The 25,752-nt window shown below is 39.6% G+C and overlaps 2 protein-coding genes across 7 annotated transcripts; both read left to right on the forward strand.

Annotated features, from left to right (window-relative positions):
* The first annotated feature begins 176 nt into the window (after window positions 1–176).
* On the forward strand, window positions 177–8,067 carry hdac10 (histone deacetylase 10). 3 transcript variants are annotated; one of them, XM_034536041.1, is made up of 21 exons: window positions 177–249; window positions 402–507; window positions 2,004–2,138; window positions 2,237–2,333; window positions 2,456–2,553; window positions 2,770–2,874; window positions 2,966–3,034; window positions 3,125–3,251; window positions 3,604–3,669; window positions 3,763–3,822; window positions 4,161–4,250; window positions 4,334–4,440; window positions 4,521–4,588; window positions 5,403–5,637; window positions 5,798–5,888; window positions 5,980–6,065; window positions 6,363–6,419; window positions 6,547–6,628; window positions 7,027–7,215; window positions 7,325–7,484; window positions 7,588–8,067. In XM_034536041.1, the coding sequence occupies exons 2-21, from the start codon at window positions 443–445 to the stop codon at window positions 7,638–7,640; spliced, it is 2,040 nt and encodes a 679-aa protein (XP_034391932.1). In that variant the 5' UTR covers window positions 177–249; window positions 402–442; the 3' UTR covers window positions 7,641–8,067. The 3 variants fall into 3 exon arrangements, with proteins under 3 accessions (XP_034391932.1, XP_034391930.1, XP_034391931.1); XM_034536039.1 differs by having other exon boundaries at window positions 185–249; window positions 411–507; XM_034536040.1 differs by having other exon boundaries at window positions 197–293; window positions 411–507.
* A 746-nt stretch (window positions 8,068–8,813) lies between these two features.
* Window positions 8,814–25,697, forward strand: parvb (parvin, beta). Of its 4 annotated transcripts, none has more exons than XM_034536152.1 (13): window positions 8,814–9,148; window positions 16,188–16,277; window positions 16,959–17,029; window positions 17,144–17,246; window positions 19,081–19,221; window positions 19,835–19,950; window positions 20,406–20,464; window positions 20,587–20,606; window positions 21,040–21,101; window positions 21,219–21,287; window positions 21,535–21,636; window positions 21,746–21,818; window positions 23,544–25,697. In XM_034536152.1, the coding sequence occupies exons 1-13, from the start codon at window positions 9,040–9,042 to the stop codon at window positions 23,618–23,620; spliced, it is 1,092 nt and encodes a 363-aa protein (XP_034392043.1). In that variant the 5' UTR covers window positions 8,814–9,039; the 3' UTR covers window positions 23,621–25,697. The 4 variants fall into 4 exon arrangements, with proteins under 4 accessions (XP_034392043.1, XP_034392046.1, XP_034392045.1 ...); XM_034536155.1 differs by lacking the exon at window positions 8,814–9,148 and adding an exon at window positions 11,577–11,786; XM_034536154.1 differs by lacking the exon at window positions 8,814–9,148 and adding an exon at window positions 11,826–12,169.
* The last annotated feature ends 55 nt before the right edge of the window (window positions 25,698–25,752 follow it).

The following is a 25,752-nucleotide window of genomic DNA, read 5'->3' on the forward strand; positions in this document are numbered from 1 at the left end:
GTTCATTTTAATATATAAAACTATTGTCTTTTTACATTCGTGGCGACCATTTCTATTGAAACCAAAGCATCTTCTATCCAGTAAACTCAAAACATCTCTGCACCTCTGCAGAAGTAAGTACCAGACCCCGTCCGGAGGGTGGCGCTAGTTCACTATCAAACTGTTCAACAACCTCCAGAAAACTCAGAGAAGAGAAGACGTCTGCCTCGGCTGCATTCAAACATTTGTGTCCGAGGTTAATGCAGAAAAGTAAGGACTCCTCTCGGTGTTGTTGTTTTTGGTGAATGTCAAAGGTGTGTTTACAACACAGCTTATCCGTCAACCTTCGTGCACAGTTTGCATTAGAACCGGTTTGGCAACTTACAAGAATAAACTGATGTACTGATTCAATGTCCTCACATGTTTTGCAGTTTGACTGGTTTGAGAAATAACGTCGCAGTTGATGAAGATGGGAACCGCATTGCTATATGATGAGGAGATGACCAAATACAAATTGCTCTGGGTTGAGTAAGTAACCGTTACTTGAACGAATCGCACCTAATTTATGGAAACTTCTATTTGAATTACGATGACTGCTTCTTAACGCTGACGTTAGCGCAAGTTTCACCTATTTTAAATTGTTCTGTGCTCGTTGTGTGAAGCATGGATTACCTCAGTTAAGTTAAGCTCACAATAGGTGAATTAGCATGTTTTTTTTCTGTAACGTTATCTTACTTCGATTTTACATAGCGGTACTCAGACCCTTGATTGGTCGGAACTGAAGTTGCGGGGTTCGTTGTGTCGCTGCGAAACACGGACGGTTAGCGAGGAGCACCCACAGCGTTAGCTGCAAAGCTAACAGCGGTGGTTACACAACGCTTCCTTCTAAATCAGTGTATTGCCTCACGCATGTAACGCGTTCAGTTATCACATTTACTCGCTAAGTCTGTGTTTTATCGATAACGTCTGTCTCGTCCAGTGCAGTTGTTACTTTGCACTCTGTCAGCACTCTTTATTTACTCTTTGCTGGCTAGCTGTAATTAATGCTATAACGGAACCCATCGGTCTGACGCTGCTAGAGTAGACCATTTATTTAATGTTAGATTTTTTAAATTTTTTAAAACTTACTCAACGTTTTGCAGTTCGACATAACGTGGTGTTCGACATAATATCGTATATTTAGGAGAAATTATTCTATGTGTATTTGTACCATTTGGTTAGTGTGCACGTGCATCAGACATCAAACAACCCCGCCCTCAAATAAACATTCAAAACCTCCAATAAATTCACCACTGTAGACCAATAAAGGTGTTTGTTATTGGAAAATAAAGACTATATGTCGGTAACAGTGTTATCAGATTTTAATGATATACATAAAAGCAAAAAAGCAATAGGTATCGGTGACTAATTAAAATGTAGGGAAAGTTAGTATGAATAAGAACAAATAACAGAACATTTCTCAGATAACAGCCCGGGATCCATTTCTACATAGCATGCAATAAGATTAGATTAGAAATGACTTGCAGCAGCAAACATGTTTACAAATATATATTAAAATAAAATAGCAGGGCATATTACATTTAAGAATTTAAATAATAAAGGAAATAAAAATAAAATAAAAATGAAAGTGTGTACAGTGTTTACACCTATAAGGCACATATCTAACACAAGGAAGTTACCTATGCTACAGTTTGAAGCACAATTGTCAACAAAAAGGAAAAGAAAAATATTGCCATATGTATATATTTTCAGCACCAATTCATATGTTTATACAGTATGTATTCTTGATTTAGGGAAGTCCACTGCTTCTTGACATTTTCACATCTGTTATCTGTTTATGATATTTGTGCTCAAAAAGTGCTAATGACAAAAAAAAACATGAATTTGAAAAGATCATTCACAATTTCAGTTAGTAAGATACAAATCCTTCACTCGCTCATAAGATACAAATCCTTAACTAGCTCGCAATGTACAAATCCTTAATTGAATTGTATGGCCATCATTTAAATATATTTTTTCTCCAGCCCTGTATGTAAGATTGAGGTACCTGAGCGACTGACGGTGAGTCATGAAGCTTTGGTTAAGACCGGCCTGGCTGATCGATGCATCGCCGTACCTGTGCGCGAGGCGACCGATGCAGACATCCTGCTGGTTCACAGGTCGGTCCAAAGAGTTCAGTTCATTGTTCTTCCTCTTCTTGAGGCCAACATAAATACCTAAAGCCACTCATCTACATGCACATTGCTGATCTTAACAGTGAGGAGTACTTGGAGGCAGTGAAGACGACCCCTTATATGACTCTGGAGGAGCTGATGGAGTTCACCCTGCAGCATGGTGACGTCTACTTCCACCCAGTGAGTCCTGTCCTGCACTTGATATTCCTGATAGTTGCAGCCGTTGCCATTGCTCCATATCTATAGGTCAGCTTCACTCCTAGTCCTGGATAACCCTTCTTTTTTCTCATTTACTCTCCTAGAACATCTATCACTGTGCCAAGCTGGCTGCAGGCGCCACACTGCAACTGGTGGACAGTGTTATGACAGGGAAGGTCAGGAACGGCATGGCTCTGGTCAGGTGAGGCCATTCACCCCTCAGAACACCGCTGTCCTCATATGTCCCCTGATGCTTTGTTGTTCAACTTTGGTGCCGGCCTCTTTTTCTACTTTTTCTATCGTTACAAACTAAATACTTAGCGTTTGTTTTGTAAGTTGTCTTTTAGGCGAAATGTATTTATTTATCCATTACTGCATAAAATCCTGACATGTATTTCTCTCCTGTCATTGTTGACAGACCACCAGGACACCACAGTATGCGCAGTGCTGCCAATGGGTTCTGTGTGTTCAACAATGTGGCCATAGCAGCACGATATGCCAAACAAAAATATGGGATTAAAAGGTAACTTGAGACCTTGTTTTGTTTATTCTTGAAAGATGGACCGTATTAGTTCTGACACAAGGCATTGATTTATTCCTTAATACTTTTCCAGGGTGTTGATCGTTGACTGGGATGTACATCACGGTCAAGGGGTGCAGTACTGTTTTGAAGATGATCCGAGGTGAGTCCTTGCCAACTGACTCGTTAAATTGTTTACGTTGCTGTTGTCTTGCTACATCATACATTCTGCGTGCCGCTTGTTTATTCCCAGCGTGCTCTATTTCTCGTGGCACCGCTACGAGCATCAGAAATTCTGGCCTCAACTCAGAGACTCAGACTACGACTCTGTTGGCAAAGAGAAAGGGGCAGGATTTAATATCAATGTACCATGGAACAAAGTAAGTAACCAAAAGAGACGATTATTGCTTTATCTTGCACTCTAACTTCATGTTGACTGAAAGAATAAAGTTGAAAGAGAGAAAAAAACTTTCTGCTTTGACAATAATGTAAATTGTTCTGGAAATGGAAAAACAACTTTTGTTAGTTTTGGAATAATTTAATGTAATAAATTATCAGATTTAAAATACAATATGCAGTTCATACAAACGAGCAGCATTACCGATTTTTTTTAAAAGCTGAAACTAGAAAACGTGTACTATTTGCTGGTTATTTGAAGTTTGTGTGCACACGTTTTGTGTGTATGAATGTTTTCATTTTTTTAATTAATGAGGTCACACTGTGATCATTCAGGTGGGAATGAAGAACAGTGACTATCTTTCGGTCTTCTGTCACGTCCTTCTGCCAATCGCATACGAGGTGAAGCATTTCAGAAAATTCACATCTTTCTGACAGATACCGATGTGGATAATATTCATGTCAATTTATTTATTATGTGTTTCTTTGTCACAGTTTAGTCCAGACCTGGTCCTAGTGTGTGCAGGCTTTGACTCAGCCATCGGTGACCCAGAGGTACGGAATATAAATATCCATTATATCCTTTTTTGTGGCTGTTTTATCATAAATTCAATTCAACAGCTGTGCCGTACATTCTTTTTCTGTTTTTGGTAAACTAAATTATACTGCACTATATTTTGATTTATATATATATATATATTGGGTACATCTGTAAAATCAAAAATATATATATATATATATATATATATATATATATATATATATATATATATGCATCCTTGCACTTATGCCCTCTCTTATCTCATGACTTAAAGTAAAACCCTGTGCCCAGTCTGTTTGCCACCATTGGGACATTATTTGTTATTATTATTAAAGGACTTCTTTATTTTCAGGGTGAAATGCGTGCCAGCCCCGACATCTTTGCCCACCTCACTCACCTCCTGATGAACCTTGCAGGAGGGAAACTGTGTGCCGTGCTGGAGGTCAGGCCGGAGATACGTTACGGACATGACGCCATTCCGTTGGGGGAACATTTGGTCGTCAAATATTGTGTTGTGTTTTCCAGGGAGGATACAACTTGACTTCCCTCCACCAGTCTGTGTGTCAGACAGTTCAGACTTTGCTCGGAGACCCGGCGCCGCGACCTGCGAACCTCGATGGTCCCTGTACAAGGTGGGTCTCAGGTCAGGTAAATCATGTGCGCGTGTGTTTTTTTGTAACTGTAGTGAATTAATTTTTGTTTCTATTTTCAGTGCACTCGAGTCCCTTCACTGTGTCCGAGCAGCTCACAAGCAGTACTGGTCTTGCCTCAAACATGCAGGTATAACACGCACGTTATTCTTTTTGAGCTTTTTCATCTATTCCTTTAAAAAAAACCATTCACACTGATTTTAGGATAGCACAGTTTACAGCAAAAAGATGAAATTTGATTCAACCGAACCAGAGATATGGGATCTGTTTGAACATACTTTTTCTACTAAATATGAAGTAAAAGGTTGCATGTAATACGTTACAAGTGCACTGTATATTTATTTTTGTGTATGCAAGTAATGCACGGATGTATATTAGATAAGCAAGAATTTCTGAGTATGAGCTTATTGGACATACTCAACCGCCCCCAAAATGCATTGTGTCTCTTCAACCTGTCCAATGGTGGACTGCGAGGTAGAAGGTTTAAATAAATAACTGTTGCATAAAATGATGGCGAGTGACCTTAAGGTACAGTTATGAAGAAAAATGCAAAAAGATAGAACACTAAATATTGGATCAAATTAATTTCCCTTAATAGAATAAAACTGGATAAAGAGTTTGTGAAAACATTTTTCTTTTGCTGATAGCTCGGACCGGTAACATCGATACAGTCATGTGATGCAGAGAAGACATATTGATTATGTTAGTTCAGTATAAACAGAATGCTGCTAATTGCAAAGCACTTAATCATTTATTTAGTGGGCAGTATGACCATCATCCTTTTTTATTTACACACGTCCTCCTTCCTTGTCAAAACAATGGCGCCTACATTACCCACAATGCAACTGTGTCACTGAGATTCAGGTGTGTTGAGCTAATGGCTCGAGCCGAGATGGCTTTTAACTTCACTGCTTCATAAAAAACTTCATTACTCCTTTCTCCAGCTGAGCTACCCACCTCTGATGTCAGCACAAAGTGCATTAAATTAGCCGAAGAAGAAGAAAAGCAGAAGACGGGAGAAGTGGAGAAAAGTGCAGAGGAAGAGACGTGGCCAGAGCCTCCGAAGCGCCTCGCTCCTCCAGTTAGCACAGCTTTAGTCCTCCCTGAAGGTGTGGCTTGCCCGGACGGATGTAAACGCTTCAGCTCATCAGAGGACCCGGTCATAGTCAACAAACTCAGGTGATATTTTTCATAATAATCAACTTTATGTCCTATAATTGACACCGGAAGAATACCACAGGAGGCGTTGAAATTAAAAGAATATTTATTATCGTGATTTTGTCTTTATTATTATTATTATTATTAAACAAAAATATGCATTTTTTCCCCCCACAATAAGGGAGAAGTTCCTCACAGATTCAGATGACAGCGATGCTCTCACAACCCTCTCCAGTCTCACTGCCCTTGTAGAGAAGATGGAGAAGAATGAGGTCCAGGCTGCATATTGTTGTTTGTGTCTCCTCCTGTTCGAGTGCTGTGATATGATCTGCAAGCTGATTATATTTAATCACCGCATCTCAGATCGGCAATGGCTTGGCGCTGGTCCGTGACGTCTCCATGGCGATGATGTGTGTTGTCCAGCATGCTGCAACCGCTCACCACGACCGGTATAACAAAGTGGATCTAGTGCATGTGTACATTGAAATGACTGCATGATTTAATGTTAATGAGAAAGGAAAACGTGACAAATATGACTTGCCTTACACTAAGACATACTTTACTTATATTTACTTGATTACTTACATGTGTGTACTCTAGTAGGTAGAACTATTTATTTTAACACTGTTTGTGTTTCTGGGATTTATTGCTTTTCTGTTTGAGATAAGATTTTAGATCCTAACTGGGAATAAACAATCAAGCGGATCTCACTGAATATGATTTGATATCCCTTTCTCCTCATGCAGGGTTCTGATCGTGTGTGTTGGCGACGCGGTGGTCTCGAGTCAAGGCACAGACGATGGGTGAATGTCATTTGTGTGTCGCTAGATTAGACTTTGTGTTCAAATTTTCCACCTTGAGCTAATGGAAAAGAGACATTAATCTGCAACTGTGTAAACAACTTGATGACAGAAATATTTCCATTTTCAGGAAAACACTCCTGGTGCAGTTCAGCAACAAGGAGTCGGAGGAACAGAAAGGCAAATTTCACATTCCTGTGTGTCTGAAGAAGGTACCGTGTATTAAAATCTAAAAATCACCATTCAGAGGATTTGTACTGGATGCTAATTCAGTATTACTGTTTGTTTGTTTTTGTCTTTTTTTCATGCCAAAGGATTTATTTTCAAGAAACGTATGAAAACATCTCTTGATGAACGGATTAAAAAGTGGTGCTTTTGTGTGATTCTTTGTGGCGTAACTACATTTTACAGATCTGACCAAGGTGTTAAGAGAGCCCTGCTTTTGTTGAATAAATGTATTGGAAACAATCTTTTTGTTCAATGTACTTTGGAATATTTTACCTAATGTAATATTTTGATGTTGCATGATTATGCCCCTTTTTGACGTGTGTGTGTGTGTTGGATGACGGCCGTGAACACATCCCAAGTGTGTTTGTTTGTCTTCCCGCAGGGCTGCAGCGACGTGTCTGGGTTCACACAAGCTGTGTTGGGCCTCCTTCTGCCTCTGGGATACGAGTATGACCCCAGCCTGGTTCTGTTGGTTCGGGCGCCGGGTAGCGGGCTGAGTGACGGTGCGTGGCAACAGCTAACCGGCCTGCTGCAGGGCCTCGCACAAGGACACACACTGGTGCTCATGCAGGTAAGAAGAAGAGCTATACGTGTTCATCTTTGGCCTCATTTTTGGGTCGTTTTTTTTTTTTAAATGGCAGGTGTTCTACTTTAGCGGTCGGTAATTTATGTTATTTCAGGAAGGTGAGAAGGCATGTGTCGGCCCCACGGCCTCCTCGCTCCTCGGGGTCGCCGCCCCCCCTCTGGGGAAGCTTCATGCTCCTCTACCGGAGGACGTGGAGGCGCTGGAGAGACTGAGACTCGGGCTGCAGGCGGACTGGAAGCTACTGCGCACTACAGGTGAACTCACAACGCAGCATCACATGGCAACACTACACTTCATGTGATATCCAGAGAGTTTGAGACAACCTGTACTAACTTAACTTAATTCTCCTAAAAACAGCACCAGAGACTGGAGGAGGCGAGGCTCCTTTTTTTGGTTCAGAAATCAGTTGAACCACATCAATCAAATGTCTTGATTTAAACTTTATTTTATTTTTCATGTCAAAATTGTGCTTTTTAACATTCGCGCTGTGCCCTAAAATATACTGTATTTCTCAAGACACATGTTTGGAATTAATCAACATCTTGTGAACCCCATGATTGATTGTCAAATGGATTTACAGAGTTGTTGATGAATGAATGAATTAACAAATAAAATCAATCTATGTTACCCCAAATCTTTGTTGTCAAAAGTTAATATTTTCTCATTTGTTTGTTGTTACTCTCTGTTGTAAACTGTTGGCAAATGTGTGATTGTAAATAATTTAGTAAGCCAAACATTTTAAATTTCTTTTAGCTTAAAATGTAAATCTAAAAATAACCTTTGTGTTGATCTTGTTCCAAACAAATGTCTTAATATGTAATAAAATCAGCGACATGATGCAAGTGTTTTCATTCAAGAAGGTTTAAGGTTTGAAAAATGAAAATGATTTTGGGTCGATGTTCATTCTTTTGAGAACAGAAGAGAATCTAATAAGTACATTTACTCAGGTACTGGACTTTAGTACTGGACTTGAGGTTTGTACGTAACTTAATATTTCCATTTCATGTTACTTTGTCTTTCTACTACATGTCAGAGGGAACCCTACATTTATTTCACAGTTAAAGCTACTAATTACTAATATTAACGTTTTACACACAACACATCTGATCGGTTTATAAATGTAAATGCACTGCAGAAAAGAATACGTAATAAATTGCTCAACCAACTATTGCTTAGATGTAAATGCATCATTAATAATGATGCATTTAAATATAATTTAAGTTTATCTGTTAATACTTTTCTTTAAGTGCAGGACATTTACTTTTTGCAATTAAGTATTTAAAGTGTAATACTTTACATTTACTGCTACATTTACTAAAATGATCATAATACTTCTCTATACCTCTCATCTAAGCTCTCACAATCTTTTGGAGGATTTCCAACTGACAGTTTATGGTCTTCGTTCATTGAAAAGCTCAGAATGCTACATTGAAGTTAATTTCCCTCCTCTATTTATTTATTTCCTGTCCTATTTTTCAATAAATAGATAAGATAATGATGTTGATTTAGAATGATAACGTCTATTTTCGTGTTAAGACCAGACTTTGTGAACTCTGTTCCTCGTCCTGCCGCTAGGAGTCGCTGTGGGGCGGACCCGTCAGTAAACACTGAAGCAGATGAAGCTTTGCACACATGTGAACCATTCGTCTGTGTTGATGCACGACGAGCGCCGGTTCCTTCAATCCGCTGTCCGCCGGTTACATTTTTGGGTGCTTTTTTTTTTTTTGGAGCACAGGGAGGAGTGACATCACTCACAGCAAGGCATAAGCGGTGCGCGTGCTCTATACAGACGGGTCGTCACGCCGAAAGATGTCCGGGAACACAAGTGCGACCACGCAGTCCGCAAAAATGAAAAAGGACGAATCTTTCCTGGGGAAATTAGGAGGAACCCTGGCACGGAGGAAAAAGTCTAAAGAAGGTAAGCCTCTTTTTAGTTTTTCGTGGTTGTGATATTGTAATGTCACGAAAGGCCTCTTTCTGGGGGTTTCTGTCCATGGTGCTGCAATCACATGACGCGCTATTACAATATTCTCCTCTGGGACGTCACTGGCACTTTAATCTACTAAAAAAAAAAAAAAAAGCACACGAGATTTACAACACATGGATGCATTTAGCCATCATGGACGAATATCGTATTCCGGGTCAATGTTTCATTTGCATCACAGTGTCATCATTCAATTATAGGTAACATTTTTTATTTTATAGTTCTCCAAGTGAGTACAGGAGGGGCGAGACAAAGTCCCCTTGGCATCCCCACGGGCCTTTAACATGAGGCGCTGAGTATAAATAGATCATATGGTCGCTTGTGTGACGGGAATGCAAGGTTATGAAGATAAAGGTGTCAGAGGACTCTGCTCCGCCCGTGTTTCGGGTTTCTAAACTCTCTTAACTTATTGTCCTACTTTTCCAGACGTTGGCCAAACTATGTTCTGCCAAAGGCCAGACACTGTGCGGTAAAACAGACAGCTGCAAGGTTTAACGCCTCTGTGTGTGTGTGTGTGTGTGTGTGTGTGTGTGTGTGTGTGTGTGTGTGTGTGTGTGTGTGTGTGTGTGTGTGTGTGTGTGTGTGTGTGTGTGTGTGTGTGTGTGTGTGTGTGTGTGTGTGTGTGTGTGTGTGTGTGTGTGTGTGTGTGTGTGTGTGTGTGTGTGTGTGTGTGTGTGTGTGTGTGTGTGTGTGTGTGTGTGTGTCTTTGCTGTGTGTGTGCTCACAGCCATGTGTTTGTAATCTCCATTAAAGGAGGTCCACTAGCAGGAGGACGTAGACATACAGTGTTAATTGTTCAGGGGGCCTTCGGAGCATCAATAACTTCCATACGTCTCGTATAAAAGAAACAAAAGGGGGTTCCACTCTTTTTAATGTGTAGATTTAACAGTTTTGAATTATCTTAATCAAACTGTTCCAATTCAATTTGTAGTTTAGCCTCTGCAGTCTGGTGGGACAGTCGTTTTTGCAGCCAAACATTGTCAAAACCAAAATATGTCTAGATGAATTGATACAGGACGTTTAGTCTGATGGCGTCAGTCCGTTAGTTAAGAAAGAATGCCAAAAAAAAAACTCTGGTTCCGGCTTCTTTGAATGTGGATTTGTCGCTTTATGTTTTCATATCAATGTAAATTCAACATATTTGTATTTTAGACTGTTGGTCGGGCCACTTTGTCACCTTTGTCTCTGGGATGAACAGAAAAATGATTTGATAATGAAAATAATAGGGAGTTGCAGCCCTAATTCAGGTGTAATAATACTGTCATGGCAGAGGAGAGAATAGGGTGTTTTTTTTCTAACCTCAAAGCTGCTTCAGGAGTTTAACAGGGAAAAGTGCAGACTGCTCATATTAGTGATTTAATTAGACGATAACGGGTTTAATAGAGAAAGAGCAGCTTCAGGGATTGTTTCAAACCAATCAACGCTAATCCGACTGCCACACATTGTTGGTTGCATCTTCTCAGAAATGAGGATTTACTGCGTTTTGTAGTTTATTGAATATTTGGGGATTTTTGGGCAGTTGGTGGAACAAAACAAGCAATTTGAAGACGTCACTTCGGCGTCTAGGAAATTGTGATGGACAATGAGCCTTTTTTGTATCACAGAAAAAAACAATTCATCAATAAGATAAACGGCACTTTCCGTATAATGATAATGGAAATTAATCGTTAGTTGTATTCATCAGTATCGATATAGGAATTATTTTTTAGAGCTAGGCTAGCAGTTTCTATCTGCATCCAGTCTTTGAGCTAAGCTAGGCTAACCTCGCCCTGGACCTAGAACACACAGATATTAAACTTTCTCATCTGGCTCTGGGGAGCACACTTTTCCCAACATGATTTTGATAAAGAATCCACCACTTAACTGTATTATTATCCCACATTTCTGATGTTTCAACCTTTTATTATATTTGTGTGAGGCGTCACCTCTCAAACTCTGGTGCAGACTTTAGTGTCGAGTTAGGACATGTAAAAGTGGAGGAAGGGAAACGTGTGATCAGAAGAGCCTGAAGCTTTTTCCCTACAACAAACAATATAACGGTTCCTATCATTTTTCAACATCCAGCTTATCTTCAAAAAACCCTTGGTTGTCCCCAGGCCTTCATTTAGCCAACGCATGATCATAAGTCTGTGCTGAAGGTGATAAAGTCTGCAGTGAGGACAGAGGGGAATCACGTGGCCTCGATGTGTGTGTGTTTTTTGCAGCTTTTTAGAGTGCAGTGCCCCTGTGTGGTCAAAGTGGATTAAAAGCCCAGCTGATAAACAAATGATTTAAAATAAAGGTGTAGAGGATGTCGGTGATGCTGGAATTAAAAATCAGTATGACGGGAGAAAAGCATGTGCGGTTTAGTCTTTATGGAGCACAGCTCATGGCCTCAAATGATGCTGCTGCTGCTGCTGCGGTTTCTGTTATTTTTGGGTGTGGTACTTTGTAGAGGAACACACAAGAGAGACGGGGTTGCCACTGGAAAAGTTGATTCACGTTTGCTGAATAATCATTACCAGCGTCATTGGATGGCGCCCTTTTAAGAAAGGGCCTCTTGGTTAGTCATGTCTTCACTCTTGAGCAACAAGTAAGTTAATTAAGCTTTTAAAGACTCCTTTTCTTGTTGTATCAGTGGTGGGATGGAAAGTGTTACTTCAGGCTATTCAACACGACACAAAGGAATTTTTTTCTTTTTCTTTTTCTTTTACACAGTCCAGATGCCTGCATGTTCATGTCTCTTTCTGTATCCTGATAAACTGAAAGGAAGTCTGCATTTCTCTGACAAGGCTCTACTCCCTTTGTCAGCAACAGGCCGTGTTGCAACAGATAGCTCAGTACAGAAAAAACAACATGTTTTTGCTTTATAAGGATGGAGAGGATGAACGTCAGGCCACATCCTCGCAGGGTGAAGAGTAGTTACTCTCTGAACATACACAAGTGTACTAAGATACAGGATGGATGCTAATTATAGTAAGTCATCTGTTTATTGTTGCTATTCTTTTTTTCCACTCACTTCATATACTCATTTTATTGTTGCTAAATATCACAAAGAGATGGAGGATTGAGTACATTGTGCTTTAATTAATGTATTAAACATCCCAAAATGGTAGAAATAAAAACGTTATTATAAATATATTACAATATATATTTTACTGTTGAGAAGTATTTCGCATTTTCATGAAAATACTTTACAAATACTAAAAACAGCCAAATAATCGAGGGTAAATTGTAACATTATATTAGCAGTCTTTATCCAGGAGATTTACTAGTATTTTAATTTGAAAGAGTAAAGTTAATCCTAAAAAGCAAAAAAAAACATTTTCATTTTAAAGCAATTGTACAACTAAAATGTCAAATAAAGAAAAGTACATACAAATATTAGTGTTGACTAATATTAGCTGATTAATAATTAATATGTAACAAGAAAATGCAGCACAGAAAGGCTGAAGATACATTTGACATAATGTCATTTTTACAGTTTCTTTATCCGAGAGTAAGTATGTTGGTCACAATACTTAAAAAACTGTATTTAAAATATTCTTATTGGACATATATATTAGGTGTTTATTAATTAATTAATTAATATGGAGAAAACTGAACTACAACCCAACAGGTGAATAAAAAACATTATAAGTGAATAATAGTGTAAAAAGCCCCCTGTGGAACAGACTCAGTGGCTGCTGTGACTCACTGGTGCCTGTGTTGGTGTAAATAACCGGGGCTATATTTAAGGTCCGGCCTGTCTTCTCCCTACAGCTGCATTATTTATACCTCCCCCCCCCCCTGTGCCACGGTGACCCCCCCCCTCGGGAGCAGTGGAACCAAACAGACGTGGTCGATTTCAATCTGCTTTATGCTGTTGTTTACGATGCAGACTGATTACACCGAGAACATTTTTCTCTTTTTATCTCTAAAGCCAAAACACATCTGACCATGGACGCTGTTGCTGTCCTCTTGTGTCCCTTCCCCATAACGGATTGTTGAAACCACCGGCGTTTATTTGTGCAATGAAGCCGGCATTAGATGAATGTTCCCGACTGGCAGGCTTTGATTTGCATTGAGTTAGTGTAACTCTGTTAACAGGAATACAGCCGCTGCCTGATTGATCATCCGCTGCAGCAAAACATAATAAAGGCTCCGTTCACATGCTGGGAAAACATCCCTGTTCTCTTGTATTGCTGTTAAAGTACTCGCTTGCCATTCAAACAGTCAGTTAGAGCAACAGAAACCTGGACAGATGTCCGTTTGCACCACGCCGCATGCATTAAATATGAATTATATTGAGATTGAAATGAAAGGATACCTGTCACAGGTCAGTGATGTTGTGTCCCGTGTCCACTGTCAAACAGCCCAGTGGTTACCGTTGCTGAGTCGATGTTGTGCGTTTATGTCCAGTGTGGACCTCCCTGTCACACACACACACACACACACACACACACACATATACACAACCCTCAGCGTCTCCTGTAACTGGACCGCAGACGTGGGGTGGAGGGCTGTGACAGAAATAAACACGTGATGACGCCCGTGCCACTGCTCAGTCCCACCGACTACGATTCTCACACACACACACACACACACACACACACGTATACTACGTGCATATTCTACCTCAGCTCGCCGTCGTCGTAGGGAACCCAGCAGCGTACGGTGTGGACATGGCAGGGCTGCTGTGTGGGACCAAGAGGAAGAAACAAGGTACATTTGGTTTTGATTTGGGGCTTTTGAGGAACTCTGAAATTTAAATGGGGAAGCAGGACCTGTTACCTTAGTGCAACTGCAGGTTAACGTCCAGCAATGTGTTGTGTCGGTTGTTGTGAGAGACCAAGATGTAAGTAAAATGAGTGTGCGTGTGTGTGTGTGTGTGTGTGTGTGTGTGTGTGTGTGTGTGTGTGTGTGTTGCTGTTATATTTCTGGACCGGCTGGCTGAAAGTTGTTTTATTTCCATAATTTAAATTCATAATATGGTGTAATTTGACCATTTTCACCCTTGTTTTACTTGACTGTGAAGTGCCGGCAGCAGTAATTCAGTCGGATGGACTCGGGAGAGGAAGCAGCACAATTATGATGAAATGCAGTAGGCTTGCTCTGTAATTACAAAGCAAACTGCTGATCTGTAGAGAGATAGTTGATATTCCGCTTTTTATGGGAAGGTTGAATCAGATTGTAAATCTGTGGGGACACTTCCTCCCGGGGTCATTATGTCTGTACATACTTTGAAGTTCAGATTTAGTCCAGATTCTATCATAAACAAACCATTCCAGACTCTCTGTTATTATATCATCAATTAGAAACATCTATTTTTGCATACTTTTAATTTGAAAAAGAGCTCAAAGTGCAGCCATTGATTCTCCTCGCAGGTTGTATGGATAGCAAAGTCAATGAAATGACAGATTTGAGGCCATTGATTGCAGTTCGGCCTGTTGCAGGTCGTACAAATTGAAAATGCAGGGTGATGAAAGCTTTGTGTCCATTAGGGGAAGAAAGCCTTCGAATCCCTGCGGAGTCTCTCCAGTCAGAAGTAAAAGCATCTCAATGGAAATGGATTTTATTCTATTCCTGACTCAAAGTGTGCGTTAGTGTTTGTCACTTTGTGTGTTTGGTCTCCTTAAATACACTTAAAGTTTCACGGTTTGATGCTAAATTCTGCTTCTAATCATATCTTCAGTATGTTGTATGTTAACTTTATCGTGCCAAAATACATGCTTGGATTACTTTATCTGACCCCGGTTGGAGTACAAAGAATAGAGAGAGTAGCCTCTCTGGCTAATTCTGGCTCACTTACAGTTTGACTGTTGATTGGTGTGCACTGTCCCTTTAAATTAAACAAATAAAATAAAATAGAAAAGTAAAACAATCAAAAGTAATAATAATGATAATAATAATACTAATAAACTCTGATTATGATTAATATACTATGACACTGATTTTTGAATGCACAAATCATGCATACACTGAAAGACAGGGCCTTACATAAAAGCAAATAATCATGACATTACAACAAAATGAGGGTGAGTACAGTTTCATGAGAAATTAACGTAAACACGATTTCTTAAGAGTACCACGTCAACTTAGTATTGCTCAAGTATGACTGTCTGACTCATGAAGGACATTTTTTAAATAAAAGAATAGAAATGAATGTAGCAGAACCTGAGATATCATCTTTTTTATTCCACACATTCTTCGTCCTTGTCAATACATGGCGCCTAAATTACCCACAATAACAACAACAAGTTTAAATTGTAATCCAGGTGTGTGACGCGACAGCTCCTAATGTAAATCTAATCTAGCTCGAGCAGAGAGGAGTAGCGGGCTGCGGTGGTCTGGTAAACTCACTTATTTCTAACGCCACAACTCCAGACTTTTTCTTTTTCCCCAAACCCTCTCGTCTTCAGCCCCAAACCAATGCTGACATCATTTATCCGACTTCACAGAGCTCTCTCTTGAGCCACCAAAGGCTTTTTTTACAACAGCAACACAGACTTTCATGTGTAGAAGTGGTGGAGTTCGCCTGTAAGCGGCTGCTTAAAGTGTCTAAAGGGTTAGAGAAACCTTTATAAAGGACATTTTGTTTAGCTCTTACTTCTACGGACACTAAGCATAGAAGAGCGGTGGGGGGGGGGTGACTGAAGAAGTGTCTCTAGAGGAGAAGCAGTCGCCACAAATTGTCATCAAATCGACACCACAAGGGGAATTTGTGGTGATTGTGCACTGATATAGAGTGACATGCTTTCTCTTTATTGTCTTCTTCTTTTATTTCTGCCCCACAGTCTCTGCCTGATTATCTGGCTGGCTGGCTGTACTGTAAAAATACAATGAATGCTCTTTTTTTTCAGACACAATTTGTTTTTCTTCCAGTTACTTATAAGCAGAACTAACAATCGAATCATTTTTCTTTCTGTTGATTTGTTTGATTGAATTTGTTGTGCCTGGTTTTCTTTATGTTTTTTTGTTATGTGTGTGTGTGTGTGTCTTGTTTTCTTACCAGTGAGTGATCTCCGTGAGGAGGGGAAGAATGCCATCAACGCTCCCATGCTTCCCACGGGGACAGACATCCACCCAGAGGACACACTGCTGGGTAGAAACACACACAAACACACACACATGGACATGTGAAGGACTTATTTAGAATGTAAACTACATATGTTATGCTAAAGAACTATTACCGCCTGGATGTGGAAAATGTCTTACTTTCTTTCACATTTTAAATACTTTCAACTTCTTAAAACCTTCGCATATCACTGTCAGAGGTTACTGAGGTCACGGAGGGTAATATGAATATGTTGACACATATTGAGTAATGGAGACTTTGACAGTGGAGGAGCAGGAAATGAAAGTGGTGGCAGGGAAGACGCCTTTGTCCTCAGTCAGCATGAGAATCACCCTTGACGTCAGGGCGAAAGGAACTGTGTGTGTGTGTGTGTGTGTGTGTGTGTGTGTGTGTGTGTGTGTGTGTGTGTGTGTGTGTGTGTGTGTGTGTGTGTGTGTGTGTGTGTGTGTGTGTGTGTGTGTGTGTGTGTGTGTGTGTGTGTGTGTGTGTGTGTGTGTGTGTGTGTGTGTGTGTGTGTGTGTGTGTGTGTGTGTGTGTGTGTGTGTGTGTGTGTGTGTGTGTGTGTGTGTGTGTGTGTGTGCGTGCGTGCGTGCGTGTGGTTCTGTATATGTGAGACAGAAAGTGTGTCTGCATCCAAAGTGAGACATAAGAATGTAGGAAATGAAACGGGATGAATAAACTGAATTTCTCTCACATTATCTTCACCAGAGGAAAATGCTGAGAGGATCATGTTGGACCCAACGTCGCGGGAAAATCTTAAATTTAAAGATCTGCTGAAGGTAGTCTGGGATCAATCTGTTCAGCACAACTGGAGCAGTAACAATATATGAAGAAACAGTACACAGAAGGAGTTTGGCTGTAGTTTGTTTTACTTTGTTGTGATCTGTGTCCAGGTCCTGATTGACTGGATCAACAGTGAGCTGGAGGAAGATCGGATCATCGTCAAAGACCTGGAGGAGGACTGTTATGATGGACAGGTGCTCCAGAAGTTATTTGGTGAGAAAGTGGTTTCTTTGGCATCACACCGCTCACAGTGTAATTATCCACGCAGCTTCTTGTGGCCTTCAACTTGCATGTAACAATATGAAAAACGGCAGTATTAGCCGTAGTAGGAAGTATATAATTACTGCAGTATAGTGAATATTAAATGTTCAATTAAATTCAGTTTATTTTGTATAGCCCAGAATCACAAATTACAAATTTGCCTCAGAGGGCTTTACAATCTGTACACATACGACATCCCCGTCCCAGGACCTCACATCAGAGCAGGAAAAAAAAAAAAAGAAAAAACCTTTCACAGGATAAAAGGGAAGAAACCTTCAGGAGAGCAACAGAGGAGGATCCCTCTCCCCGGATGGACAGAAGCAATAGATGTCATGTGTACAGAATGAACAACATTACAGAGTTACAACACATTTAATGAATAATTGATTAATGAATGTATGTTAGAGCAACAGGCTGCACCATTAACAACAAGTTATAAATTTTTTTTATTTGCAGCTTGTGGCTTTGATATAAAGATGTTTTTGTTTCATATTAGAGTTTAATGTTTGAAAAAGGTCTGTGATGAAAAGCTTGCATTTTCAGTACACTGAGAGCTACACAGTGAGCAGCAATTCAATATTTTATCTTGCATCATCTCATTCCTTTATGTTCCTGTGTACCAGCCGTGCAGTTGACAATACTAATACTGGGGAATTAGCAGTAAATTGGCAGTATAGTGAATATCTGACTACGATGAACGTAATTCACTCGCTAGCTTTCTTTCATTTCATAGCACATTGCACCACCTCATCTAATAGCATGTCAACGTGCTGATATTGTCCCACTCCCAGTCTTTGGTCTGTTTGGGGCTCCCCCCCTCGTGTCTCTCATTTGTTACAGCAGGCTGACCACAATGTTTATTTATTGTGCTTCAATGATCTATTTCATTTCTACATAGAACATGTTTTATCTTGATTCTTTGAATTCTGCGGGGGTTGGGGGAGGTTTGTGTAATCAAAGAGGAAAACGGAGCTCTCATTTATATAATGTTTTCCTCCACACAAACACCAGCTAATTATTGCAGCCTGGCAAAAATCTGTCATCCGCTCTCAAACGTGCAAAAATAACCATATCAAGAACCAGCATGTTCAATTAAAAAAATTACAAATAAAAAGAAGCCAGGTAGTACAACACAGGGCTGGCATTTGGTTGCATATGTTGCAGAAGTGTGAGAACAACAACTAAAACACAGCGGGAAACATTTGGTTAAGTGGTGTGTGATTTTTTTTTTTCCTCATTTCTGTTAAAGACCTTTTTAGTTTTCGCACTCTTTTATCACGTTCGCACCTTCAGTCTTTTATTGCATCAGTGCCCAGTTTAGATGTCCTTTCTTTATTAGTTTTGCTGGTTTCTTTTTATATATACAGTATATATATATATATATTTGAACACACTCACGCTTGAGATAAGCTTCCTAAATCCTCTGTCTTACTCTTGCTTGGAGCCGAGGATCTTTGTTGTCTGCAGCCGCCGTATTTGTAAGTTTTCAAGATCATTGTGTCCTTGTTTTCAAGCAAAAAAAAAATAAAAATAATACGGGCATGAATTAGTGTGTATTTTTGGTTTAAAGCACTTCTGTAACGTGTGTCTTTTATGTAAATGAAGATTCCTATTCACCAGGATGTCCCTAGCATTTTTAATCCGTATACAAGTTCCTCTCATCTCTATTCAAACATTGCATGCTTGCTCGAGTTTATCTGTTCAACACGAGCCGCGCGATGGAAACAATTATTCAGTCTCTCCCTGAGCGTTTGAGCTGATATCTCATCTGCATTGTTGTTGACAGAAAAGTTGTCGGGCAGGAAGCTGAACGTGGCCGAGGTGACCCAGTCGGAGATCGGCCAAAAGCAGAAGCTACAGACGGTTTTGGAGGCCGTCAACGAACTGCTGCGTCCTCACAGCTGGACTATTGAGTGGAATGTGGACTGTGAGTTTTACATTGACTTCAGCGATTAGCTGCTTAAACTGGCACTCGTACGTGTCCACTGTACCGTACGTGTTGTATTTGACAAGCGACAGGTACAAAAAACAAAAGAATGGTTAAAATTTAATCAACAGAGATATCTTGATACATCTCAACTCTTTAGTCACTACGATGGGTCACGCTTCATAAATGTGTGAATGCAGCTCAATTGCAGCTTTGTAAATTCACCATCCTTCAAGCTCTACACATCTCTTTTGCAAGGCAGGTTTTTTTTTTGTTGGAAGGCTAAGATAACCCCGATGACATCTCCATGACATCGTTGGGGTCATTTTGGCAAAGATTGGGGGGCTCCTCTATAGCCACAGTTTTACAGGTTTTAACCTTGTGACACTTCATGTGCAACATTGGTGGAATGCTTCCTCAACATCATCTTTTACCTTGCATAACAAATGGATAGTATTTAATCTAATACAGAGTTTTGAGGGGTTTTGCAGTTTGGCTTGTCTCTTGGAGAAAAAAAAAGAAGTCTCAGACCCTTCATCGTAACAAAAGTAGGTAAAGTGAGCTTACGGGGAGCAAAGGGCTGACTGTCCTCTCTTCTGATTGGCTATCACAGCTATCCATTCAAAGAACCTGGTGGCTATTGTCTATCTGCTGGTGGCTCTCGCGATGCACTTCCAGGCTCCCATCAGGCTGCCGGAGCACGTCTCTGTTAAGGTGGTGGTCGTCAAGGTAACGTGGCTCATCAACCTCACCCAGGGTTGGCATTCGTTGTCATTATTGTGCAATGACGCAGGGATGGATACGGAAGTGTATAGTTATTTTGATTAATTAATTTGAACTTTTATTTAACCCTCACTGAAATTAAGAATGTCTCCTTCAAGATTGGCGTCGATAAATGTGACAAACAACATAAGACAGATAATGTAAAATATACCTCTAAATTTAACATAAATGTGTTGATACAATCTTAAACAACACTTAAACAACACAAGAAACGATGAAAATAACAAAGACCCATCCAAAACAATAATATAATGAGGTATAGTGTCAGTTTATAGATAAATGTCTCACTCATCTATCATTATTTGTCTTTGTCTTATCCCTACATGAGATTATAATAACAGGCATCGGTTGTAATTATTCTCTCACGTAGCAACTGAAGCATTTTGATTTTGTTTGAGCAGAAACGAGAAGGAATCCTGCAGACTGCTCTTGTGACCAAGGAGCTGACGAGCACCACCGAGTAAGACCTTGAGGATTGTCTCCTCTTCTATATTAACGCTCTCATGTACAGTTAATAATTTAATAATGTTTTATTGTAGTATAAAGTATTAATGAATATGTGTCTCTCATTCTTTTTTTCAGAATGATGATGGGAAGGTTTGGTGAGTCCCAGACACATTTCATCTCACAGTATTATGGAAATACTTCAGCTATTTGGGAACTGGGTTGTTCGCTTCCCTGCTGGGAGTTTAGATGAGAAGATCAATCACTCTCATATCTGTTTTCACTCTAATATCTTTGTGAAATATGATGCTACAGCTGCTCTAGCTTCTTCTAAAGGTTATGGAATCTGTCTTCTCGCACCTCTGAAGCTTACTAATAAACATGTTTTTAAAAAAGGAACAAAGGGGGGACTATTTCTTGGTCGGGTGCAGTGATTTCCGGTCCACTGCTTCGCAACCCCAGCTGAATAAGAACTGTAAATGTACAACTTGCCTGGATAGATATGAGAGTGATATCGATCTTCTCATCTCAACATTTCCCATATTCTCAAACTGTTATTTTAAGTTGTTTTTTTTGTTCTTTTTTACAAAGAGAGGGACGCATTTGACACTTTGTTGGATCACGCACCGGACAAGCTCAACGTGGTGAAAACGGTATGTAAGACCTTTGCTTTGCATGATAACATAACAATGATAGATATAGTGGATAGTATAATAATATGATTAGATTGTAAAAAAAAAAGATTAATAGTTCGTTGATCCTGTTTCCAGTCTCTCATCACCTTCGTGAACAAACACCTGAACAAGCTGAACCTGGAAGTCACTGAGCTGGAATCTCAGGTAAGATATTTAATGCGTTATCTACAGACTCACAGTCCAGTGAATTATTACAAATATAATGAGTTTTTGTTATCTAAAATATTTCCATCCTCTCATCATCCCTCTATTTGCGTGCACAACAAATTTCAGACACATATAATTCAATCTGATTTGCTTATGCAGTTTTAATATTGTATGTGCTGTAAACTGTTGTGCAGCCTCTATATATAAACTGTGTATGTATTTATTGATGTCTGCGTGCGTCCAGTTTGCTGATGGTGTGTACCTGATATTGCTGATGGGGCTGCTCGAGGACTACTTTGTCCCTCTGTACAACTTCTTCCTCACCCCTGAGAGCTTCGAGCAGAAGGTGATCACACCCTCAAAAAGTGACACTTGTCAGTCAAACAGGAAGATTTTTAGCGACTCACCAGAGCATTGAGCTTCCACGTTGTGTCCCCCCCCCCCACCCCCCTCAGGTCCACAATGTGGCGTTTGCCTTTGAGCTGATGCAGGATGGAGGCCTGAAGAAACCCAAAGCCAGACCAGAAGGTATTTTATAGACATTGTTATAAGATCAGATACATTTAATGGTCTCTTGCACTGACAGGGGGGGGCGGGCGTTTAAAAACGGTGTTTAATTAATGGTTGATGTCTTTAACAGTAGCAGTCATATTAAAGGTTGTCCAGTAGATGGAGACTTTGTCTTACACTTTAACTCTAGAGCTGGGTGGGTGGTGCTGAGTTCCTTCTGCCCTGAGCTGCACGTTTAAATACGCCATCCCATTCTTTTTAAAGAGAGCTTATACTTAAAGAATATGACTCACTGGCATAATATAGTTGTTATGTCCACTAATAGTTCATAAGTAATTATTTCCCCTGTTTTTCACAGACACATTTGTTTTGACCCATTATGCTCCACAAACTGTAAAGTGAGAAATGCTATTATAGGAATAGCTTTAAATAATCTAATACAGTTGACTGATAGCGGTACTTTAACTGTAATCAGCATTTGACTTAACTAAAGACTTCAAATTTAAATCAGGTACTCCAACTCATTTTAATCCACGGAATATGATATTGAAACAATAATGTGTTCGGTATTTTGCGAGTCAGTACAACCATGTCAGCTCAATATGTAAGAACACATATTTATTTCTACAGTATACTTCTCTTGTATATACTTACATAATTCTCAGAGCTACTTTAAATAATCACATTTTGCTCCACATTCTCTTCCCATATTTCTCCATATTTAATGTTCAACATTCCAGTTTGTTACCACTTTCTTGAACCACTATACTGTTGATATTGCCCTTTGTATTTATTATTTTCTTTGGCATTAATTGCTCTTTCAATGTTGATTTTCAGATTTGTATCTCTGTTGTATTATAAGTGCACGATGCACAGTCCTTGAAGATGTATTATACTGCTCAGTTGTGAATGTGATTTATGAATATTTGAATCTTGCACCAGTATGAGCTAACTTTCAAAATGTGTAAATATTGTTCCCTTCCACACTGTATTAATGCAAATGCTTTCCCCTTCTTCAAACATGTTTTTAAATCAGTAAAAAAGGAAATATTTCTTCTTTGCAAAAAAACATATATTTTATGTGCTATAATTGGACGTTATAACTATGATTTTCATACCCATATTATCTTCCAACTGCGCTGCTATGACAGTTATGTGTTCTCATTCGCATTCATATTGTGCACATCTGCAGGTTCATTATAAACTAAATGTATGATATCAACAGTGTCACCCGAGCTAACGGGGATATGCAGACGCTAAGCGACTCAAGGCGTCCTAGTTTAAATGGTGATGCAATAGGACACTGCTGTAACAACATGATGTCAGGCCTGAATCACTTAACAAAGACCTAGATGTGATGATACATTACAATAAGCAAATAAGCACTGATGTTGTACATCATGTTACCAATGAAGAGAACAGAAAGTGTTGTTGTGCTCTCCTGGTAAGAAGTAGTACATCATATGATCTCTGATCAAGCTTCATTTCATTTTCAAAATTTACAAATAACCTTAGAAGGAAAGTAGTCAAACAGCAATCACAGAAGGAGCTCCTTTGCATTGTGAACATGATTTCATGGTAGCACAGCTCATTAATTGTGTGCTTTGGTGTACCAAGGATCCAATTTTGTATCATATAAGATGAGATTTTGCGCACGTCAAAGGTCTAATTATTCTTCCTGAAGCTCCTCAAGATATGTTCAGCAAACTAAACATCTCTGCTGCATGCATTTTTGTTTTCCAGATGTCGTCAACCTGAACCTAAAATCCACCCTCAGAGTCCTCTACAACCTGTTCACCAACTACAAAAACTCTGACTGAGCGTTTCCTGTTTCACGCCCTGACATCACTTCTGAATGCGGCGCTGTTCCTTGGCTGATATTATGCTTTACAGTCCGGACACTGGAGGAGACCAACTGGGACTGAAAGTCATCATTATGTGGGACTTGTAAAGACCCGCAGGGAAGTAGCCTGAGAATGGCTCTGAATGTTAGTATTTTATCTTCTCCAAATGTCAGTATTTATTTATTCCTCCCTTGAATGTTAAATTCAACCCAGGAAACCCTGCGACCTTTAGCCTGCGTTTGAGTCCTCAGCCGTCACAAGAATAATGAATGAGGAGGGCAGGATGTTAAAACTGGAAAACATGTCAGTGTTAACTCCAGAATATTTAAGAAAGAAAAAAAAACATTGTTATATATTATATAGTATAAAAAATTAATTAGTGTCAATATTAAAAGAATAGTTTTTGGAAAGACATATACTGCATTTGCTTTCTTGCCAAGAGTTTGATGAGGAGATTAATACCAAGCTCATGTTTGAACGATAAATATTAAACTAATTTTAGAGCCGGCAGCTTGTTTTCTTAGCTTAGCATAAAGACAGGAAACGGGGAAACTGCTCGCCACAATCTGCGTAAAGCTCATGTAACACATTATATCCGTAGAAGTTTATATTGCTTTTATTAATAACTTTGGAAAACCTTTCAGGATGGACAATAATATAAATACTAGATAGAAAGGTATAGGTGCCTTTATTTTATAAGGACATCAGTGCCATTAAACCTGTAGATCGTTTCAACGGAATTGCTAGGCAACAGCTTGGGTCCATGTTTACTTCCCTTCAGTCACCTGATGCCATTCACATACACCGGAGCAAGGAATATGCTTTTATAGCACCGCAAAAGGAAATGGCTCTTTTTTCAACGTTTATTACCGAAATGGTCTACAAAGTACATTTAAAAATGCTAATGTATCTAATGTAGCTCAATAACCACATCCAATTGCACCATAATTGTTCATTAGAGTCGAAAGCTGAGATGGCTTTACTGCTACTCTGCTAAGCTGGTATCGTTAGCAGGAGTTCATCTTCTAATTTACTTAAAAGACAATGATAATGTTTAATATAATAGCTTTTTATTTTTTTGTAAATAACAGCTAGGGGAAAAACAATAAGTAAATTGAGTTTTAGCTTTAGCTAAGCATAGCTGAGTCTCAGTAGCTAGCTAGATGTTTTTAATTTATTTATTTTCTTTTAGCTTTGACATGATATCGCTCTCTTTCTTTAGCTGTCTAGTTGGAAACGGTTTAGTTTTTAGCTTTGCTTTGGAGAAACATGATGTTAAAATCTGAAACCGATATCAACTCGTGACAAAATTAATGAATTATTGATATAATATATAGTATACAGATTCATAATATTAATATGTGCCCTGCCTTCGCCCAATGTCGGCTGGGATCGGCTCCAGTGCCCCGCGGCCTCAAATAGGATACGCGGTTCAGATAATGGAATAGAATTAATAATATTAATGAATTAATGCGTTTTTCCGTTGTTTCCCCCGGCTTCCATCTTAATGCTAAGCTAAGCTAACTAAAGAAAAGCCGATGTGCATTTTTCCCAAAACTATTCCTTTTGAGAAACTTGAAAATGCTCTGTATTCTATAATATCTGAAAAATGCTTTGGTATATTCTCACTACACACAGCTGAAGGAACTGTGGACGGTCCTCGTTTACTCTGAACTATGCACACCACATCTCGAGCCATATTTAAAAGTCAATGCTGTTGCCTTAAGTGCAGCGGGCTCTCTCCGCCCCGGGAGAGCTCCAGTCAGAGTATCTTCGTATTCACCGGCCTTTCATTGGGGTCTCCGAGGAGGCCTGTACCCCACGCTGCTCTCTTGAAGCGGAGCATCGGCCCGCTGAGCCACCTGGAGACCTGCTAAGATGTACAGTGGACGACTTGTGCATTTTAGAGCCGGGTCTGAATTATTAAGAGAGTGGATGACTCAATCTAAACTGCGCTTGCGCTGGATGTCTCACCCCTTTGTGTGTGTGTGTGTGTGTGTTTTTTATTTTGTATCTTGCCTATCAAGAAATAAATGCCTGAAATCAAACAGAATGAGCATTTCATTACGTCTCTTACTTGTGTGATTTGCTTCGGCTTTTGAGCGAGA

Source organism: Cyclopterus lumpus, chromosome 6 (genome assembly GCF_009769545.1).
Source record: "Cyclopterus lumpus isolate fCycLum1 chromosome 6, fCycLum1.pri, whole genome shotgun sequence".
Lineage (NCBI taxonomy): Eukaryota > Metazoa > Chordata > Actinopteri > Perciformes > Cyclopteridae > Cyclopterus > Cyclopterus lumpus.

What these genes read in the sequence shown, in the direction of transcription:
- hdac10 (XM_034536041.1), top strand. Translation starts at nt 443, where the DNA reads ATGAAGATGGGAACCGCATTGCTATATGATGAGGAGATGACCAAATAC. An exon ending in ACACACTGGTGCTCATGCAG is followed by an intron (nt 7,216 to 7,324) that starts GTAAGAAGAAGA and finishes ATGTTATTTCAG; the next exon opens with GAAGGTGAGAAGGCATGTGT. An exon ending in GAAGCTACTGCGCACTACAG is followed by an intron (nt 7,485 to 7,587) that starts GTGAACTCACAA and finishes TCCTAAAAACAG; the next exon opens with CACCAGAGACTGGAGGAGGC.
- parvb (XM_034536152.1), top strand. Translation starts at nt 9,040, where the DNA reads ATGTCCGGGAACACAAGTGCGACCACGCAGTCCGCAAAAATGAAAAAG. An exon ending in GAGGAAAAAGTCTAAAGAAG is followed by an intron (nt 9,149 to 16,187) that starts GTAAGCCTCTTT and finishes TTTTCTTACCAG; the next exon opens with TGAGTGATCTCCGTGAGGAG. An exon ending in AATGATGATGGGAAGGTTTG is followed by an intron (nt 20,607 to 21,039) that starts GTGAGTCCCAGA and finishes TTTTTTACAAAG; the next exon opens with AGAGGGACGCATTTGACACT.